Source organism: Phacochoerus africanus, chromosome 2 (assembly GCF_016906955.1).
Source record: "Phacochoerus africanus isolate WHEZ1 chromosome 2, ROS_Pafr_v1, whole genome shotgun sequence".
Lineage (NCBI taxonomy): Eukaryota > Metazoa > Chordata > Mammalia > Artiodactyla > Suidae > Phacochoerus > Phacochoerus africanus.
Genome location: NC_062545.1, coordinates 33,175,929 through 33,192,298, shown reverse-complemented (window position 1 = coordinate 33,192,298; position 16,370 = coordinate 33,175,929). Strand labels below are relative to the sequence as shown.

Below are 16,370 nucleotides of genomic sequence, written 5' to 3'. Positions count from 1 at the left end.
GAGCTGTGGTATAGGTTGCAGATGCGGCTCGGATCCCACATTGCTGTGGCCCTGGCGTAGCCCGGTGGCTACAGCTCCGATTGGACCCCTAGCCTGGGAACCTCCATATGCCGCGGGAGAGGCCCAAGAAATGGCAAAAAGACCAAAAAAAAAAAAAATGCATCTGACGACAATATGTATTTGCTTCCTTACCCCTTCTCTTTTTATCCATTACCATTCATTCAGAATTGAAAAATTAATACAATTGGTTGGAAAGAAACACTCTATGTGTAAAAATCCATAGTTATAGATTGTGAGTTTAATATTATCTATTTAGAAAGTCACATGATTACTTGATTCTGGCATGTTGGAATTACAGATGAAAGTAGGACTGAAAAGCTAACTGAAATATTTTGATATTTTCCTATCTGTTTGTTTGTGTTTACCCTAGGGTATAAAGAAGAAGAATTTAATTGGCAGACCTATCTCAAGACTTGCAAAGCTCAGGCTGCTCCCAAGTCATTATTTGAAAATCAGAATATAGTAAGTGCATCCAAAATACTTTTCCTTTCACAGGAAGTGGCTTTTGAGTGTTTCATCTGATAAATTACAAGTGATAACAAGAAACTATAATAAATTGTATTGCTTTGGTAAATAGAGTGCTCTTATCTTAATTAAACTTTAAAATTAGCTTAAAATCATCACGAATGAGTATCTATTTTACAGCCAGATCATGGCTGTCTTTTTAAATTAAATAATAGACAGCAACATAGTATAGAACGTAGGTATAATTTACATCTGAGGTGCATAAGAAAATTAAATTGACTGGGACATTTTATTGTTATCATCACTTGGTTTTAGAAGGGCTGTTCAGGTGAGATTCACATAATGAGATGACTGTAGCCCCATTCAGATCTGCATGCTGGAGGCTATCACTTAAATCTTCTCTCCAGCTTCTGGCTGTGTTTTACAGTGTAACAGAAGCAAGTCTGGGTGTGTCTGTATGGGTGTGTCTGTATTTTCTGCTTCTTGCCCTGTTTTCCCACTTTCTGTTATGTGTTCTTCTGTGGGCATCTCGGAGGAGGCCTGATACATCTCAGACCTCTTCCCTGCCCACGTGCTGATCTAATTGCAGATCAGAGAGCAAACAGGTGGAAAAACCGAAACCTCATCTTTATAGCTGATAAAGGCTGGTTGGAGTGCATGCATGGCCTGTATCTACTGACGTAAGAACTTCTTGATTCTGAGCCTAAGAGTAAAAGAGGCTTACTGGCCCTTCTCACTCCATCACCCATGCCCAGGAGCACTGGACCAGTACAGACTGCCCTCTTACAGGGCAGAGCTTGCTTCTGTGGCAGCAGAGGGAAATGGTGTGCTCTGTAGGCCAGCTTACTCTGAAAAGTGGGACCCATTCCTCCTTTCAGATTCATAGTCAGGCAACAGCAAGGGAAAGTGTGGAGAGAGGCAGTCACGTTTCACTAGGGGTTCCTTCCAAATAAGTATCAGGAGTGAGGAAAAGCCTTCTCAGCCACCCCACATACCCTCTCTTTGGGGAGTGACATTAACCAGGTGTTTTAAGGGCATCTGTCTAATGGCTGAAACATTCTCGAATCAAATTGAACGTAAGTCAGGTTGACTTAGAGGACTGAAGAGGGGTGTGTGTGTGCATTTAGGTAATTACTAGAGATAATGAGCCAGGTTATTATTTTTAAATATCTTAATTGAGAGGATAGCTTAATTGCTGAAATGTAAATACCACCTAGTCAGTCAGCATTCTCTGAGAAGACAAGGGAGGAAGGTCAGCCAGGTGGAAAACTCAGCAGCCTGCTGGCTGTCACTACTCCAGGTTTCTTAATCCTTGTCTGGTTCTCTGATGATGAGTTCAGTCAGGGATTTGATTCATTGCCTTGAACCGTCATCTTAAATTCTGTGCATTGCTAAGACAAAACTTAAATTGTGGGCTCTGCGTTTGGTATCTAAGAGGCAATTAATGTTTCTATTTCTAGAGTCCCCCACCTCAGAATATGCAAGTCTTTATGGTCAGAACACTGATAAGTGATTTCAGGGCTTAAATATATAGTGTCAGTGTCTGTGTAACATTAGTGCCTGATTCAGACAGGACATATCTCTAACATCTTCAGATATAGGGCTGTCCACATTTTTGTAATGATAACTGTATGATTATAGGAAAAAGAGAGCTAACATCTACTTTGCTTAAAGTAATTAGAATAGTAACTGTATGCTTCCATTTGGACAGAAGAATTTTTTTTAGAAGGGCAGAAATGACGTGTGTCGTAATTGACATAACCGATATCCAAGTACCTCTCTGAGATTAGGATTTTTTTTTTCACGAAAGATTGTGATGAATGTTATTTTGTGGCACCTCAAGCACTAAACCGTATTGAACTTCTGTTGCCTTAGTTTCACGTCCCAGATGGCTGATAATCTTTGGATTTCCTTATATTACAAACTGTTTTGAATGGCTGTGTGCATTAACAGCCAGTTCTTTTGGTGCTATTGTGAATACTATCTGTATTGTTGAATAGAAGTTGTAATACTTTGTAGCCTTTCATATAGGCAGATGACCTACTTTCAGTAGAGTACTCTTTTGAGAGAATCTTGTCAGAAGTGGGAGTGAATTTGAACTGACTCATACACATTTTTAACCGAAGTGCATATTTTATGTGGAGTAATTTTCATTGTTAGATCTGTAATAAAGGAAAAGAAAAACTGAAAGTAACCTATACAGTGGACAAAACTTACGTAGCTAGTATAGTCATCTAAGGTACCAAGACACATGTTAAAATTAATTAAACTGCATGAGGTTGTGGGTGTGTCAGTTTTGAGGTCCACATAGTTAATTGGGGAGTTCCTGTCGTGGTGCAGTGGAAATGAATCCAGCTAGAACCATGAGGTTGCAGGTTTGATCCCTGGCCTTGCTCAGTGGGTTAAGGATCTAGCGTTGTAGTGAGCTGTAGTGTAGGTGGCAGATGCAGCTCGGATCCGGTGTTGATGCGGCTCTGGCATAGGCCAGCAGCTACAGCTCTGATTCGACCCCTAGCCTGGAAACCTCCATGTGCCATGAGTGTGACCCTCAAAAGACAAAAAATAAATAAATAAAAAGACAGCTAGTTAATTGGGTGTAGCAACAGGGCATTTTTATTACTGCTGCTTGTTGGAAAGTAACCCTGCTGTAAAACTGGTACATGATTTTTAAATTCTGTGAATACAGCTGATGGAGGCCAGGCCTTCCAGCAGAAGTGCAGAGAGGGTGCAGGTCCTTGCTGTTAAGTGTGTACTTATCTCTAATTAAATCTGTGTGCTTCATAGACAGTGATCCCATCAGGCTTTCGCGTTGGAATGAAGCTTGAAGCTGTAGACAAAAAGAACCCTGCATTCATCTGTGTTGCTACGGTAACAGATATGGTGGACAATCGTTTCCTGGTACATTTTGACAACTGGGATGAGAGCTATGACTATTGGTGAGACATTTTCCATTGCTGTGTGCTTTTTTAAATTGAGTGTTTATTTAAGTACATTGTTTAAAAACAATAATAATGCAAAAGCTTGTAACGAAAATAACAGTGTTCTGTCCTACTTTCGCATTTCAGATTTTTAACTTTTAACCTGTTCCATATGGCATGGATTTCTAAATAACATCCTTTAATTCCACTTTGTGATTTGTATTTTAGTTGATTTCCTCCTGTGGAAGTGCAGTTCACACCATATTCCCAACATATGCTCACACGTGTAGGCACGCACAGACTCACACTTCCCCCTCATCTGAGGTGTCTGCTCTCTCTCCCTTTTTTTTGTGGGGGGCGGGGCGCACACCCCTAGCGTCTGGAGGTTCCCAGTCTAGGGGCCGAATAGGAGCTGCAGCTGCCAGCCTACACCACAGCTGCAGCAACATAGTGTCCAAGCCACATCTGTGGCCTACGCTACAACTCACGGATCCTTAACCCACTGAGCGAGGTCAGGGATCAAACTTGCATCCTCATGGTTACTAGTCAGGTTCTTAGACTGCTGTGCCACAATAGGAACGCCACCTCTCTCGTTTTCAGGAAAATATTTTAATCTTCCTTTCGTATTTTCATGCCCAGTAGAAGTTTAACTATTTACTATTGCTGAATGCAAATGTATTGAGGAATATTTTTTTTAATCCTTATGGTTTTTGGCTAAACTATATAACGTACAACATACTATAAAATTACATAATCACAAAATAATTATAATAAATCCATTAGATTTTGATTAAGCAATTGAATAATGATTTTCCATATATAATTCATGTTTATCGATGAAACTATAATTCAGTCTCCTGGTGAAAGGCGTTTCTGCACTGTTCACTTCCTTCTGGAGAATGCTTGCAATGAGAAGTGATATATCTATAAAATGTGGCCTATGTTATGGTATCAAGTGGATGTTAATTTATATAAATGTAGCTCAGTTTCAGGAAAGCTTGTTTGCTGACCTTTTTAGTATGTGTATGTTTAAATATTCAGTAGAGCCATCACTAATTTCTTTTACTTCTCAAATTGGATTCTTAGTCATCGGTTTTACTTGCATTGTTTTTAAAAAGGAAGAACATTGAAAGTCATTTGTTATTCAGACTTTAAAAGGCTAAATTTGAAAGATCTAAATTATATGTTACATATAGTTTTCACTGATTTTTTTTTTTTTTTTTTTTTGGCCATGCCTATGGCATGTGGAAGTCCCTGGGCCAGGGATCAAGCCTGTGTCATAGCAGCAACCCAAGCCACTGCAGTGATAATGTCAGATCCTTAACCTGCTGCATCACAAGAGAACTCTCACAGAACTTTTTAAAGTAGATCTATGATCACATCACACAGAGTCAAGTACTTTTGAATATTTTAGTATGTTTTACCTATCTTTTTTTCTGCAAAGCCTCATTTTCCTCGTCGGGTATCTTTTTATTCAGTTTGCAGTCAATATAAATATATTTGTTGTTGTTGTTGTTGTTGTTGTTGTTTTAGGAGTATACTCTTGGCATATGGAAATACCCAGGCTAGGGGTCAAAGCGGAGCTGGAGCTGCTGGCCACAGCCACAGCCACCCCAGATCACTGAGCGAGACCAGGGATCAGACCCTCATCCTCATGGATACTAGTCAGGTTCTTTACTGCTGAGCCGCGATGGGAGCTCCTGCAATCCATTTACTTTTTTTTTTTTTTTTTTGAAACTCAAACCATTTCAAGTGTGTACAAAAGTTAGAATGATAGAGTGACACTCCTGCAGCCATTCCATGCTATCAGCAATTAGCAGATTTTCCCCGTCTTGTTTCCTCTGTTTTCCTGCTCCTAAAATCCCAACTCCAGGTTTGTTTTGAAGCAAATTTCAGATATTGTAGCATTACATCTGTGAATATATCTCTTATAAAGGTAAAGATTCTTTTTTTCAAATATATAAAGTTATAAATGCCATAATATCACTAACATACTTAAACATTCTCCCCAACTGCTTTGGTTTTCTTCCTTCCTCCCCCTCTCCCTCCCTTCCTTCTCCCTCTTCTTTTTGATGATTTTAGGTCCAAATAAGGTGGACCTGTTATGATGGCTTTGAGGTTTCTCTTGATCTCTTTTAGTTTATAGAATCCTATTCCTCCATCGTTTTTTTCCCCCTCATAGCTTTTATTGAGGAGACCAGATTGTTTGTCCTGTTGGGTCTCATACAGTCTGGATTTGCTGATTGAATCCTCATCAGATTGCTTACCATGTTTTTCTCTTCTTTATACTTTCTGCCAACTGACAGTTTTGTTTCATTGGATCCATATGTATCTTGAGTGAGTGAATAGAGGCAAAAACTGCAAATTTAGAAGTACTGTAATATGTTTGTCCTGAGTGCAGCATGTCTTCCCTCCTGTGTTGGATGTACTGTGATGATGGCAGTACCAACATGGTGACTGGGATCCAGTCCATTATTAATAAATGATCCCTTAAAGCACTTGTTAGAATTTGTTGAAATAAAAGCTTTTTGGGGTTTGGGGGGGTGGAGTTTTTGTTTTCGTTTGGGATTTTTTTTTTTTTTTTTTTTTTTTGGCCACACCTGTGGCATATGAAATTTCTCAGGCTAGGGATGGAACCTGGGCCCTAGCAGTGACCTGGGCTGCTGCAGTGACAACGCCAGATCTTTAACCTCCTGCGCCACAGGAAAACTCTGAGAGCTTTTTGTTTTTATTTCAAGTTTTGATTCATTTAGGTAGGTTTTTTTTTTTTTCTTTTCTTTTTCTTTATTTCTTTCTCAGACCTCGCCTGCAATATATGGAAGTTCCTAGGCTAGGGGTCGAATTAGAGCTGCAGCTGCTGGCCTATACCACAGCCACAGCAACACCAGTTCTGAACCGAGTCTGCGACCTACTCCACAGCTCATGGCAATGCTGGATCATCCACCCAGTGAGTGAGGCCAAAGATCAAACTGGCGTCCTCGTGGATACTAGTCAGGAATCTGCTGAGCCACAGCGGGAACTCCAAATTTTTTTAAAGCTTTTGCCTGATTTAAACAAAATGGGTAAATGTTAATTCCAGTTATTTTTGTGGCCTTATAAGTATTACAGGGTTTTAAAGGTTAAGTCGCTTATTTGACATATGTTTCCTTTAAAAACAGTCTACTTAAAAAAGTAATGGGGAAGTCTAGAAGAATTCGTCGCATTTTTCTCTGATGCCAAATACCTAGGAAATAGGAAGTATCCTGGGTTCTTTTTTGAAAAAGTGAAGGAAAATTTGATCTCTTTTATCTCTGATTTTGTACTGTTACAAGCACAAGCTAATTATTTTTAGAGTGGTACATACTTTGAGGATATGCTTACACTTCTAACTACTGACATGAAATTATATTTTGTTAATTGTTAGAAAAAGAATACATTGTGTTCTCCTCAATATGCAATTAAGGCACGTTGAAAATTGCTTAAATGCACTGGAATTTCTCCAGCCTTTATAAATATTATGTTCTTTGATCTTGGAATTTTGGAATGGTTTTTATCTGTATAGATTACTTACTTAGGTCTGTAATTGAAGTTACAAATTAGATGGCCTTTCCCAATTTAAAATAGTTTGGAAATGAGATTTTTTTCCTTTGAATTGGATAATGATCTTACCTCTTTTTTACCTTAGTGGGAATTTGAAAGCACATGTGCACACACATACACACACATTTGTGATACTGCCTGTTTAGTTGCAATAAAGTATTTCTTCCTTTCAAAAAAGGAATGCTGTATGAGATTTAAATTTATGCAGGAAAAGCCATTGTTAATGAAAGGAAATAGCATATGTATATTAGAATAAAAATTAGTTTACCTCTGGCTTTCCTCTGTGCTTTTGTTATTGTAGTTGATACTGTTTAATTCTGTCCCCTTTTCAATCATGAGACTTAATCCCAAATATCACAAAGTATTAGAACTAGAAGACACTTTAAAGGTGGAAGAAGGAAAACCCCTGCAGTGAGGATGCCACCATCCTCCAAGAGCGGCACACGGCCTCTTTCCCTCAGGCCCTGGGAAGGAATCCTGCTCTTTAAAAATGTAATGTGTATGTGACCTTGTCCTTTGGGAGCCAGGAAGGGAAGAGAGCAGGACTTAGGTGACAGTTGAGTACAGTGAGGTTGCTGCCTCAGCCGTCTTTGAATTTCCATCCGATGTCCCAGCGAGGGAGGTTGAAAAAGCATCCAATAGATCTCTGAAAAGAAAAGCATCGAGTTTGTGACTTAGAGCAGATACGGGGCTGGGATCTTTTACTGATGGTCTCCAAGGGTATTGCAAACTTGTTTGTTTGTTTTTGGAAATAGGGCTCTTTTACATTTATGCATTGAGCATAATAATAATTTTGTGTCTCCCCAAAATAAGTTGAAAAGCATGCATTGTGTTGTCCGTCTCTGTGAACAGCGTCAAAGTGAACAGTGTCAAAGTGAACAGGTCTGTCGTCCTCCGTTAAGTTTGAGAAGCACCCGGTGATGGGGGGTGATGCGTTAGAGAGGTGAAAGGGACCTACGCAGTGCTGCTGCACTGCCCTCTGGAGGGGCTCAGGGTCTGGGAATGAGAGAAGCACAACACCCCTGGCTTGACTGCAGGATAGATGGTGGTTAGTGCTTAGTTATTAGAACCAACTGCTTGCTATTTATGTTGGCACACAGACAGATGCATGGATGGACTGACTCACTGGAGGGTTCTTGGGGAGATCTTTCTGGGGCCATAGGATTTGAGCTGGACCATGAAGAATGATAGGAATCAGTACTTAGATGTTGGGATGGACTATTCCTGGCCAAGGAAAGGGCTTGCTTATGTGTAAGCCCAGGGGACAAATGGGTGTGTTTGGGGCATGGCTACCAGTGTATTCAGTAAGTGACTTAACTCCTCTAAGCTTTGGTGCCCCCTTTGCAAAATTAATAGTGCTTATCTCATAAGGTGTTGTGAAAATTAAAATAAGAGTTCTAGAAATAAAAAAAGAGAAAAATGTAAGGGAAATTAAGCAGAAAAGTTGGGCCCTGAAGGCAAAAGTGGATCATTGCCTGAGGGGGGTCAACCCCCAGGGAGGGTTTCTTGCACAGGGAGGGTTTTGAGCTTGGTTTTTAGGCTTGAAGGAAGGAAGCCACTGTAGAGTTGCCGTGGAGACATGAGACTGGGACACCAGCTCCCATAGGAGGGGCAAACCTTGGGAAGAAATGACCTCTCCCCTCTCTCGGCCTAGAGAAAATGAGGGCATGAAGGAAAATTGACACGAGGGTAATGAGATGGCACCTCCTTTATCTTTTCCTAGTAGTCACGTGTTCGTGAAAAATCAGGTATTAAGCTTGAAGCACATTACGAATATTGAAAACAGCTACTGATGGGAAATGGGCTTGGAAACGAATTAGGGAGGAAAAGGAGAACTAGACGGTTCCGTGTGATGAGGTCGTAAAACACGGAGTGATGGAGGCCCTGCAGAGAGTTAGCACAGAGTAGAAGCCAGGAAATGGGCACTGGGAATTAAACCCAGGCGTCATGCTTTGGGTTTAGGGAGCGGGAGAGCCAAGTGTACAGTATTTCCGCAAAGAATCAAAACCATCATTGCTTGAAATGAAGACTTGGATATTTTCCTTAAGTAGGCATCTCGAAATGTTCTTGCTTGATTCTGCTGGGATCTGGGGAGCCCAGCGTGGGTGTGTTAGTTTTGTTTAGCTTTTGGCTGTGACCGATAGAACTAGCATCGCTTTTTTTTTTTTTTTTTTTCCTCCAACCCGAGGGCTTGGTGAAATCGCTTAACCTTTCAGTGTTTCAACAAAATGAGGCTCTTAATGTCTGTTCACTTAGCGTGCTGCTGCAAACATGGATTTTCATGAATTATTATTTCTATTATTATCTACCAGCCTAGGTCTGATTGGATCTTATCACCTTCATGAATAATTTGCACCTGTGCAGTTTGTGAAGCAGACTTTGAGATTTTTTTTTTTTTTTGAAATGAAGTTTTTTGATGGTATACATAAAAACCCAGAAGAAACAAAGGCAAGGCACAGTGAGCAGCTGTGGGCCAACCTTTTCACTGTTAGTTGTTCCTCATTGTATTTCTTCTTGGTTACATTTCTGCTTTTGAACACTAGATGGGACTAAGAGATGACTTGTGTTTCAGTCGTAACAAGGATTTCACAGCCTTCCAACTTCTGAACGAAGTGGTGTTTATCGAAGGGGTGTGAGTAAACTCGATGAAAATAGTGCTGTTTTTATTTTCTTTGCTGAGATGGCTTCCTCATTTATTTTAAATGTGACTTGAATCAATATTTAAATAATCTCGAAACCTTATATAAGATTCAGGTTTTCCTTACTTGTAGTTTATAGAAAAACCCAGTAAAATCAAGGGAGTTAGTAACGTCTAATGCTTTTTACTATAATCAGCATGAGCATGACATAGAATTACTTAATAATTGTATTAAATTGGGAAGAAAAAATTAAATAAATGCCATATACTTATTTTTCATTTTTAATGAGTCCTATGTCAATTAACAGCTTTCTCTAAAATAAAATAAAAATTTCCCTAAAATAAAGGCAATACGTCATTACTAACAATCCATAACTAAATGATTGTCTAGGGAAAGAATAGTATAACTGGAAATCATGCTCCATAGCTTTGCTTCCACAGCTTGTAACAGGATGTCCCTGAGTATTAAAAAAATCTTTTATGAAAATGTGTAGTGTAAGAAATGTACCAGTTTCCCTATGAACTTGACCTACTGTGCAGTGTTTTCCTTTCACATTTCTAAAATAAGGACATACACATCTTACCTATAACCCTATGCAGATTAAGCAGAATAATCCTGTGTGGGGAGGGTAGGTAGGAAAAAAGTGAATAGAGTAAAAAAGGAAGAAACCTTTAAATGTGTCAAGGTACTTCTACTGAAATGATTTTGAGGAAAATCAGCATTAAGTTGGCTCACCCTGTGTTACTGGTCAGGGCTGTGCACTTGGAAAGGTTGACTTGAAAAGTTTCTTAGAAACTTCTCTGCTTTTGACTACTTGTCAGAGTTTTATATGCCCTGAAACCCAACCCCCTGTTGCCTTCGTGGCTTTCTACCTTCCAGATTCCCATCTGGAAGGTTGTGCCGAGATTTCCTGATGGGTCAGGATAGAGTCAACAGACAAGGTTAATGGATCAAGACGCTACCCCTCGGCATCCTTTGTTTTGAACCAACATGTCCCAGACGGAGTTCTGCAGGACACTAGTGTCACCATGATGTCAAAGGCGTTCGCCAAAACAGTGTTTCCTAGTTAATTATCTTTAGGGAGGGCGAGGGTAAGCAGTTTGAAACTGGATTGTTTATTCAGGCATACCTTGGAGATATTGTGGGTTTGGTTACAAACCACTGCCATCAAGCGAGTCACACCAATTTTTTTATGGTCTCCCAGTGCACGTAAAAGTTATGTTTACACTATACCGTAGTCTATTAAGTGTGCAGTGGCGTTATGTCTAAAGGAGCAACCTATATACCTTAATTAAAAATAGTTAATTGCTGGGGATTCTCGTTGTGGCTCAGCGGAAGCAAATCCGACTAGTATCCATGAGAATGCAAGTTTGGTCCCTGGTCTCACTCAGTGGGTCAGGGATCTGACATTGCTGTGAGCTGTGGTATAGGTCATAGATGCAGCTCGGATCCCATGTTGCTGTAGCTGTGGTGTAGGCCTGCAGCTGTAGCTTAGATTCAACCCCTATCCTGGAACTTCCACATGCCACTGGTGCAGCCTTAAAAGCAAACAACCAAACAAAAACTTTATTGCCAAACAATGCTAACCATCTTCTGACCACACAGGGTTGCCGTAAACCTTCAATTGTAAAAAAAAAAAAAAAAAAAAGGGTGATACCTGCAAAGCTCAGTAAAGCGAAGTATGCCTGGTATAGAATATGCTAATGATGTATTTTGTAAATCTCTAAGTGGGAAATGTAGTATTTTCTTGAAATATTTGGCCATAGGGCTCTGACTTTTTTTAAAAAAATGTTATACCTATATCATCTTTGAGAACACAGATGGGAAATGTTATACCAACATTTATTGGAGTTGTAGTGTAACTTCTATACTGTAGGATTTGTAGTAAAAACTTCTATTCTATAGGAGTTATAACAGTAACTACTCCTATGGCCTCTACTTGCTTATAAAGAAGTTTGCCTGGCAGAAATCTCAGTTCTGGTTGAGTCTCACTTTCTGCCTACTCACCCTCCTGTGCCTGAGCATTGGAGGATAACTGGAGACAACATGCTGACTGGTCGAACCTCACTTTCACGACCGCTAACCTCAGAAGGGCTCTTGGTCCCGCCCCATGATCCTGCTTCATGTCCCTGTCTGTCCTTCCACTAAATTTTTTTTCCCCCTCCAATCTTTCACATCCCCTTTCCTCTTTTCCCTCTCAGCTGGTAACCCTGCTTCCTGTATCACTTAAAAAAAAAAAGACATGGTCAGAAGATGTCCACATGCATCCACCACGTTGTCTCCCTACCTTCCTGTTCTCTGTCCAGGGAATGAACCATAACAGTGGGTGAGGTACCCCTGCTCTCTCGCACACTATTCTGGTCCCTCTCACCGAGTCAGTTCTCTTCTCTCCTGCATCCGTAGGTCGTCGCTCTCTTTTGAATTCTTCATGCTGGTACCCAAGAGGGAAAAGGGATTTTGGTTTGTTTTGACATCCCTGGTAACCCTAGTATCTAGACCAGTGCACTTGTCACAGTAGTTGCTCAGCTTATATTTCTTGTATAAATGAAGTGCTATTTCAGCTTTTAAAAATTTGTTTATTTTGAAGTCATTCTAAACTGAACGTGCAGAAATTTCCATATATGCCTTCCCCAACTTCCCCTAATTTCCCAACTTAAAAAAACCCCAAAACTTCCCTTTTTCTATCTAATGTCTCATTTCTCTGCTTCCTTTTAAAAAACTCCTGAAATGCACTTTCTGAGCTAGCTATTGCCATCTCCTTCCATTTTCTCTTAAACCTGCTCTGTTCAGGTTCTGCTCTTTCCCATTCCCAACTCCAGCCAAACAGCTCTCGTTCAAGTATACTAATAACCTTTCCACGGGTAAATCTAGTGATCCGTTCTTGTCTCTTTTCTTCTTTGACCTAATAGCTGCAATTGATTCCATCAATTTCTTCTCTCTTTCTTGCTCTTACTGTACTAGTCACTCCTTCTGGGATTTCTTCGCCTCTTCCTGTTCTGTTCTCTGTGTTCGTTCATTTCTGCTCATGGCTTAACATCCTAAATGCTGGTGACCCCTAAATGTGTGATTTTAGCCTTGACCTTGCCCATGAACTCCAAACTTTTGTGTTCATTATCTGCGTCTTACCTGTTTGTTAAATATATGTTAATAATAGAACTCTTCATTCACTGCTTGAAAGGTCAGGCTGTGCTTGCTCTCTTTCCATCTCAAAAGATGGTATCTACAGAGCCGCCACGCCTAAACCTTAGACTATCCTGGACTACACTTCACTCACACTCTATAACAAGCTCCTTCTGCTTATCCTGTGGACTTTTCCTTTAACATACAGACGTAGGGAGTTCTCTGGGGGCCTGGTGCTTTCACCGTTGCAGCCTGGGCTTGATCCTTGGTCTGGGAACTGAGATCCCACATCAAGCTGCTGCACTCTGCAGCCAAAATAAATTTTAAAAATTCTTTAAAGAAAAAATAGACCTAAAACATGATCACTTCTTGTTATCTTCACCACCAGCACTCTGGTTCAGGCCACCATGGTCACCTTTTGCAAACGCCTTCCGACAGCCTCTTCTCTTCTTCCCAAATGTGGTTTATTGTCTGCAAAGCAGTCAAAATAATTATAAAACCTAAATCAGATTGTGCCACTCCTCTGCCTAAAATATTTCACAAGATGTTCTAGTAAACATCATTTTATGCAAGATTCCAAGACCTCACTCTGGCCTAACAGCCCCTCCTAATATTATTTCCTGTTCTCTGTTTCTCTCCGTCCATTCCTGACATAGCCCTGTGAGTCCCACCTCATAAGGTAGCTTCCATACTTGTGGTCACCTCTGCATGGAATGGCTTTCCTTTACATATTTGAGTGGCTCAATTCTCTGTTCCCTTCCTTCAGATGTCACCGTATTTGAGAGCATCTTGACTGTGTTATATGGAGTACCTTTCCACTGTTACTTCTTTACTCTGATTATTCGAATAGCATCTTGCCACCAAAATATGTTTTGCTTATTAATTTATTTCCTCTTTTTTACTCTGATTATTTGAATACCCATCGTGCCACCAAAATATATGTTTTTCTTGTTAATTTATTTCCTCTTTTTCCACTCTCCTGTAAGCTCCACAAAAGCAGAAACTTGGTGTATGTTTTATTTACTACTGTGTCCTCACTGCCTATCCCAGTGTCTGGCACATCATAAGCACTCAGTATTCCAGTGAAAGGGTGAGTGAGTAAATGAATGAGGCGTGTTACATGTTGAGATGAGGACTGTTTGGAACAGATATGATAAGGAGCAAGGAATCAGATGTACCAGGTAAGCATGCTGATGAAGAGGCTTGACTAAAGTAAAGATGATAAAGATGAGAAGAGGTGAGGAAAAGAAATAGCCCGTGTTAATACAGGGTCTCTGCCATTCTAATGGGTATTGCAGGTGGCATGCTTGTTTTTGGAGGGTGATTGAGCTTCCTGCTTTAACACATTTGTCTTTAAAAATATGGGAGGAATTTTAGCTTGTCTGTGTATATGATGTCTATGTACACATGTTTATTTTTTCAAATAACTTTCATAGATGGAAATTTCAAATTTTAATGAAATTATCTTTGAATTTTTGCTAGTTTTGAAATTGTAGAATATAACAGTTTGCCTGGAAATAAAAATTATTTGCCCGGTGTCAAGTTTGTATGATATATAGCTGATAAAAACTTATTTGGTTCTAATAAATTGAAAGAGTGAAAGATCCTTTGGTTTAGCAGGTTTTTTTTCAAATTAGATAGTCTGTAAATAGAACTCTGTTTAAGGTATTCACAATATCTTTTTTTTTTTTTTTACTAGCATTTGAGAATTTATCCTGATAATTACAATTTTTAAAAAATTTATATAACCTACAGGTGTGAAGCATCTAGTCCACACATTCATCCAGTTGGCTGGTGTAAAGAACATAGAAGAACCCTTATTACTCCTCCAGGTTTGTGTTGATTATTCATATATATCAGTTGGCAGCAAACGTTTTCTGCAAAGGGCCAGATGGTAGGTATTTTTGGCTTTGGAGGCCATACAGTCTCTGTCACCACTACTCAATTCACTTTACCCACAAAAGCAGCCATAGACAATGCATAAATGAATGAGCATAGTTGTGTTGCAGTAAATGTTCATTCGCAAAAAACGACAGCCTGCCTGCAGGTGATCGTGTGCTGACCCCGAGATAGCTGAAAGTTTGTGAGTGTTGACCTCATCTGTAATGGAGTCTCAAATTTTGTCTTCTTTGGAAAAAATAAGTTCTGTTTTTAAAAGATGTTTCAGGAGTTCCCGTGGTAGCTCAGCGGTTATCGAACCCAACTAGCATCCATGAGGATGTGGGTTCGATCCCTGGCCTTGCTTCGTGGGTTAAGGATCCCACATTGTCGTGAGCTGTGGTGTAGGTCACAGACACGGCTCAAATCCCTTGTTGCTATGGCTGTGGTGTAGGCCGGTGGCTTCAGCTCTGATTGGACCCCTAGCCTGGGAACCTCCATATGCCACGGGTGCAGGCCTAAAAAAGACAAAAAAAAAGTTTCATTTATCAAGTTGAAATTCATTTTTAAACTGTACATTGATGTGCATTTAAATATTTGTTTAACCGTAGTTGCCAATTGTCTAAGGCTTTGAAAAGTATAGAAAAATGAACATTGGAAATTAGAGACTCTCATACTAAGTGAAGTAAGTCAGAAAGAGAAAGACAAATACCATATGATATCACTTATAGCTGGAATCTAATACATGGCACAAATGAACCTATCTACAGAAAAGAAACTCGTGGACATGGAGAACAGACTTGGAGTTGCCAAGGGGGAGGGAGAGGGAGTGGGATGGACTGGGAGTTTGAGGTTAGTAGATGCAAACTATTGCATTTGGAATGGATAAGCAACGAGCTCTTTCTCCTGCTGTGTAGTACAGGGAACTATATCTAGTCACCTGTGATGGAATGTGATGGAGGATAATGTGAGAAAAAGAATATATGTATGTATGACTGGGTCACTTTGCTGTATAGCAGAAATTGACAGAACATAGTAAATCAGTTATAGTAAAAAATAAAAATCTTTAAAAAGAAAAGAAAAAAAATGAACATTGGGGACAGCATGCATAGATGTTACCTTGACCACACATCAGGTTAAGGTCAGTTCTGGCAAAAATACAATGTTCACAGTTTGGTGAGAACTTGAGGCTTTAGTTTTTGTTTGTTTGTTTGTTTTTAAACACCTAGATCAGAACTCCCACACTGACCTTTCCTTTTTCTGTTGTGATTCCTGGTCCTAAAATAGATTTTGCACCTTTATGCCAATATGCCTTTCCTAGTTCCCTGAGGTACTTCAGCTGTCTGCTTCTGGCCATGGAGATGTCTCAGCTTTTTTCACTCTCTTTGACAGGGAACAGTTTAACTGCTGATAGTTCTGTTTTATGTCAATTTGAGTTTGATGTGCTACAGAACAGATTCTGTGGCTTCCTCATAAGACAGTGAGTTTTTGAGCATGTCGGTATTTAATGTGCTGTGGCTAACTGCTGATACAAAATGACAGGGGCGTCAGCTAACACCCAGCATCCCTGTGGTCAGTGTGGTTGCTTGTGGATATTCCTGCAATCGGTGAACACTGTCATTATCATAGGGAAAGGAGGCCTCCTTGGTTTGTTAGGAGCTGTTGTATGGATGTCGCCTGCGGCATGAAGCAGCAAAGACTCTGCCTGGGG

General features: G+C 40.0%; 1 protein-coding gene across 7 annotated transcripts in view; it reads left to right on the top strand.

Annotated features, from left to right (window-relative positions):
* Nucleotides 1–16,370, top strand: part of L3MBTL3 (L3MBTL histone methyl-lysine binding protein 3) — a 121,041-nt gene that overhangs the window by 44,598 nt on the left and 60,073 nt on the right. For all 7 annotated transcript variants that reach the window (XM_047758892.1, XM_047758860.1, XM_047758870.1 and 4 more), the window contains 3 exons: nt 431–522; nt 3,310–3,461; nt 14,537–14,613. In XM_047758892.1, the coding sequence (XP_047614848.1) occupies nt 431–522; nt 3,310–3,461; nt 14,537–14,613 (321 nt within the window). The remainder of the gene's footprint in view (nt 1–430; nt 523–3,309; nt 3,462–14,536; nt 14,614–16,370) is intronic.